Source organism: Ostrea edulis, chromosome 5, assembly GCF_947568905.1.
Source record: "Ostrea edulis chromosome 5, xbOstEdul1.1, whole genome shotgun sequence".
Lineage (NCBI taxonomy): Eukaryota > Metazoa > Mollusca > Bivalvia > Ostreida > Ostreidae > Ostrea > Ostrea edulis.
In genome coordinates this window covers 19,156,349-19,162,348 of record NC_079168.1, presented here as the reverse complement: position 1 = coordinate 19,162,348, position 6,000 = coordinate 19,156,349, and the positions used below count along the sequence as shown (strand labels likewise).

General features: G+C 35.1%; 1 protein-coding gene across 10 annotated transcripts in view; it reads left to right on the top strand.

The window, feature by feature from the left end:
• The window catches only part of LOC125649732 (opioid-binding protein/cell adhesion molecule-like), a 30,492-nt gene continuing 24,492 nt past the window's right edge, over window positions 1–6,000 (top strand). For all 10 annotated transcript variants that reach the window (XM_056166875.1, XM_048877448.2, XM_056166873.1 and 7 more), the window contains exon 1: window positions 1–893. In XM_056166875.1, coding sequence (XP_056022850.1) covers window positions 827–893 — 67 coding nt within the window. In that variant the 5' untranslated portion in view covers window positions 1–826. The remainder of the gene's footprint in view (window positions 894–6,000) is intronic.

Genomic DNA, 6,000 nt, shown 5'->3' with positions numbered 1-6,000 from the left:
TCAAATTAACATTCAGCATCGAATATTGGCAACCTTCTCATTCAAAATATCCAAAATCTATAGAAACAAATATTTTAGCAATCATTAGACTTTCACGATTTATCAAATACTCTATACAGGAGAGGCGAACAAATTGTTTGCAAACATGTCTATATCCTGTTGGTCATTGTGAGTATTGTCAGTAGGTCGATCGTGGGTATTTGATCTGAAGCAGGTTCATCATTTTGTTCTCCCCCTCCGTCAACAGACGACCAACAAAAGACAGCAAACGAGCATAATAAAGACGGACGAGCGTTCCGGAAATGTTGATTACTAGGTCTGATTTACAATTATGAACATTTACTAATAGCAGTCAATATTTGACTGTTTGTCAGGCGATGCGCCTCTTTCTCGTTCGCACGTGCTTCTGTTCCCACTGATTCACGAGGAAATACGAAATAGAAACTTGCAACACTCGAGAACTTCCTGACAACCGTCAATACAGTAGTGCAGAATCTTTTTTTTTTGTCGGATCACGCTTTGCACGTGCTACATATACTGAAATTTGATTGCTGGTCATTATTGTATTGGAAGTTTCTAAGACAGGAACGGTCAATAAGAGAAGATTAGAGAGACAGTGAACGGCATCCGGCTGATCTGTGGCCTTACGACTTCATGATGTTTTATATCTACTTTGATATACTACTATAAAAGGACGTATATTGCGCTATAGATATAGTCTTATGAGTTTACGGGTTTCTTTAAGAAATATATGGAGTGGCATGAGGACTTTTGTTTGACAATCGTTAGCATGTGAGACAAATAACTTCGTTATTGTGATTTAATCATGGAGGTGTCTGAAATACTCATATTCACCGAAATTGCTCTCTGTTTTCTTGGAACTCTTTGCAAAGGTTTGTATAAAAAGATCTTTGTCTTAAAATTGTAAAGTAATTAAATTGTTTTGATTAAAGATTTCGTAGACATTTTTATCAGTAATGAAGTTAATTTTTTTTTTTTTATATTTATAATCTTCCTTTCTGATGATGATTTATCCAGGACCAGATTACCAGACGTCTGGTCTTCGTTGGAAACCCAAGCAGTAATTGGTCAAATTTATCCAAATACACGAACAAGGAATCAGCGATCATCTGCTGTTTTTATGCTGATATTAAATTTTTATCTACCCCATACATTTTTCGCGCTTCTAGAATTCTTGTATCAATAATTATTTGACAGTAATACCACGTAAAACCCTCTTTGTTTGTTTAAGCCGTATATACCTCGCCTTTATTGCAATCATTACCTTTTCCATAGACTGTATTCTAAAATTATCAGAGATTTATCTGATAAATTGTTAATGTCAGAAATAATGAAAGATTGATCCTACCGCTTATTGTTCGTTAATGTACAACAGTCCTCTTTGCAAACTAAACTCGCTGCAGCAGAGTATAGCCGAACAAATGTAGTCTGAAATTTCCCCTTAATTTGAACACATTTTAAAGGATGAAATTCATTTCAGGAGAAAATATCATAGTACAAACTAAAGGGGTATACCGTGAACATCATATGTAAATGTGCTTGTTTTTTTTAAACAGTAAATGGCGGTTTTCATTTTAGCTGTTGCCTCGTGACTCTGAATCTCGCTCGACTCTCCAGTCTGAAACATTTCATATCCTACTGGGACTATTCTCCGAGTCGTCAGATAGGTGTTCATTGTCCTTGAGCTTCTTGTGAAATATTAAACTTGGTCACAAACAAGAGAATGTAAACTCTGTTACAACCATTCTGCACACCAGAATTCGTTTGCTTTAATTTAGAAAACTCTAATAGAAAGGCGAAGTGGCAGTATGATTCATATGTCGCTCACTTTAACAATTATGTAAGATGGGTCTGTGTTTTCTCAGTTTTGTAATTTCAATATTTTTTCTCATTGCATTTATGCACAGTCTGAGTGTACTATCGCATTTTGTGCAGAGTCAACCGGCCCTTCGGTCACTTAATGACTATATCGCCGTCCAGCACTAGCATATCTTGATTTGGAGACTATGCAGAACTGTCCCTGAGTCATATCTAAGATAATATTATTAGAGATTTGGTCAATGGTTTGTGATTAGCAATCAGAGCGTCTTGATTTGGCAACAGGGTTTGATGGAGTCCGCAGCTCCATCTGACCAATGGCCCAGCCTCCATGGTCATCGTTGGTGATCTATGACCGGTGCGCAACAATTTCTTTATGTAGAGAGAAGTGAATCACTTGGCCTGCCTTCCTGCTTTATAGATTTTTATTTACCTATAATGCTCTATAAATTAAGCCACTTTCGCTCCGTATTGCAAACTTCAACAGATAACTTAGCGTAGGTTTTCTATCTATTCATTTCTTCATTACTTCAGAACGGTTCTTGCTAAGTTCTGATTATGTGATTTCCCTGAATTAGTATTTTGTTTTCTTTTAGTTTTGATAATGAATGGTACAAATAGGTTTTAAAGTTTTATGAACGAATTACTGTTTTGTCGGAAAATACCAAAACTTGTAAACAAATGTTCCAACACGTACTGGTTAAGAGTACGTGTACGTGATTTGAAATCTCTGTTCCTTGAATGTACCGGAGATTTAAAATATGTTAAGCTTCTACATGTATACGGTTACAAATATTATGATGTTGAAATTTCAAACGTAAAACACTGATATTAATTGTGAAAATTCTTAATGATGTAATAAGCATTGGTCCTTTTTATTTGTACCAAAAATTCATATTTGTCCAATGAAACAAAAAATTGTGATAACTTAGTCTTATTTTGCAATACCCTGTGTCCAGTTTCGATAATAGCAGTTGATTTCTCAAGAACAGTAGCAATTAAAAAACGCTGCATACCGGTAACTCTAATAATTGTAACAAGCAGCATTTTGCGATGAAAAAATATTTCTAGATCTTTAAAAAAGAAGATACGGGAATTTTAAGATAAAATTTTATTTTAATTATATGGATGGCCTTGGGATGAAATTGTATCATTCGTTTCCTGTAAAATTGAGGACTCTTGGTATGTGCAAGACAAAAATTTCCTTAATTGTGATAAAGATTCAATAATGTGTTTTCTGTAATTAAATTTCTTACGGTCTACACAATCGACCCGCTCGCTTCCATTATCTTTCATTGGTTTTTTGTGAGTATTTATTTTTCATGGAAGACATCGTGTATTCATTTTGATGAAATCCTTTTTTGGTCATGAAAATAAAGCTCCATCGCTCTTTAACCCACTCGGGCGCTTTTTGAATAAATTACGCGTATCTTTTTATGAAGTGGGGAGGGTCTTGCCAAATTGAATTAAGGCCAAAACCTTAACACCTCTATTATGGAAACAAATTTCATACAATGAATATGGCTCTGAAAGCTACTCCGATTTTGAACTTATTAGTCTCGGAGAAGTTGAAAACGAGAACATTTTAGATGATGGTTCTGGGGATAAAATTTCAAACAGTGCTGAGAGCAAATTTCACCACATATCACTGACCTTTACATAATAGAAAGAATGATGTGAAGTGATTCAAATGATATGACAAAATTTACACAATTTGAAAGCGAACCAGCTAAAATTGCTGCAATAATCATTGGCATTCAAAAATTGAGATCATTAATAATTCACTGTAATCGGAAATGAAAGAAGCTCCGCTGTACATGGCTAATTTGTCAATTTTGTTATTATCACACATTTGTCATTCTGGCTTCCGAATATTTGAGGAAATCTACCTACTGGGCCAATTTACAAGGCATAAATTTTTAACTAACCAGAAATAATTTCCATGTACTTTTCCCCCTGTTTTATGCTTCTCCATCAAGCCGGAAGCTGTCATGATGGGATGTTTCCGATCGGACAGTTTTGGAGAAGCTGCTTCAGTGAAGTTTTGTCCAACATTTTAATCATTTCGAACTGCGACAATTGACATTGTTGTAATCTATAATCCTATCAGCTTTTTATTGATGCCTTTTGTGTTTGGATGTGACCACAGTACTTATCCTAACTGTATAATGTTTTTAGATTGAACCTATTGCCACACAGCTTCAGTGGTCTCTCCAAATCAGCAATTTCAATCGATTGCTTTCACTTTTTGAATAAAGTACCGAGGTGAAAAACAATTATTGCTAAAGAATGTCCGTTTTTCTCCGCGAGTCATGTTTAAAAGGTAACTACATGTAAGATAATTTGCGAGGTGCTAGGCATTTGTAATCGACCAGCGTTTAAGAGAGATGTTTTGTTACGATTAGTGTTCGATTCCGTCGTTTTTACTTTCACCAATTTCCGAACTAGCACAACTGTCAATTATGTGGTTAATTTGACAGCTACTGGAACATAGGCCTATTGTCAATCAATTATTATTTTGTCAGCTCACTTCGGATCTTTATCAGCGTTAAATTCCATCAATCCAACAACCTTTTTTTTTCTTTAAATCGTTTTGATTGAAACTGGGTTATAGAATTTTTCCAATTTAGAAACAAATCAATCTCATTTCCAAATGGTTCAAAGATTTTCATTGATAATGTTCCACCCCGATCATTTGTAGTTCTCAACGTGTGTATACGTATCTTTCCTAGCAAACACATTACGGCGACATCGTTGATTAGCAAATATAACTCAATGGCATCGACACTTGAGAAATCTTTTCAGAGATGAACAAAATTATTGGTGTGCTAAAATACTCATTCAATCATGACGTCGAAATTCCGTAGAATAACAGACGTGTACTAATTGCTTGTTGCGTTTTGTTAGTTTTTAATTCCTTCTTTTGGATGTCATTAAGGTGTTCCCGAATAGAGGAAAGGTTTGAATGACCCCCTGTTAAGGTACATTAAATCCTGATGATTTTTATTGTGACTTTTAAAGCAAATGAACATCGCAGTGTCCTTTTAAAGTCTCATTGTTTCTTCGATCATACAATGAAAGAAAAATCAAGAAATTTGCAAGGAGTGAAACTAATTGAAGACGATGTGAACACGGTTATCAATCTTTTCCTGCAGCTTAATCTCGAAGGTGTTTTAGTGCACACGTTCCTATGTAGAGGACGTGCCTAGGACAACGCATTCTCTAGTATCTACATGTTACCTATTTTTGTACTCGGACGTATGGCTAATCCACTAAATTGCACAAAATGAGTCAAGTTACTTGGAGAAATCGATCCAAATCCAATATCTATTGTTTGGCAGCTCCATGTGAAGAGATTGAAAATGTTCGATTTTTGTCCTTAATTTTGTTAACATTTTAATTATCTTGATGGTAGGGGAATGGGAAAGTGTTTATTCCAATTAGATGAAGATTTTCACCAACCGCCGATGTAGTTCATGATGAAGAAATATTTTTTGTTTGTTATTTTGGCTGACAGTCGGATTCCAAAATTAGACCCAGGAAGCTAAAGAACGTTATTGTTAGTTGGCAGAACGATAAAAGCGATCTCTATAAATAAACAATGAGAATGTCCGAATTTAACCTGTCCGAATTGATGGAAAACATCCATCTTTTAAACGATGTAAATCTTATATTTACACATTTTAATAATTAAGATGCGTCTTGGAAGAAAATAGTGTATTTTTGTAGAACCAATTTGTATATTGGTTGTTCAGTAGCTAAGTTTATGGTTCCTTGAAAAAAAAAACAAATTAAATTTTTACGCATCCGTAGAGCAGTTTATCTTTTTCGCAAGTTTGGTTTGATGTGAGACGACAGAGAAGTGAAAGTCTCTTAACACGTTTTATCCCCTTTGCGTAAGATAATTGGCCTTTTCTCATCTGTGCAGAATATAACATGACAACTCTGTCAATATTCGTTATTCATCATGAAAAATCTGGAGTATATTGACATATGTTAGTCTTATTTCAAGCTTGATTGCGCTGGAATCCACCACACGAATCTATGATATTAAAGGTATTCTTCATCCGGGCACCTGCAGCAGTACTAAGCATGCAGCACGTGTCTTCAACAATGTCTCCACGGAGCCTTGAAACTTCTTTGAGTACGCATGCGTTAGTA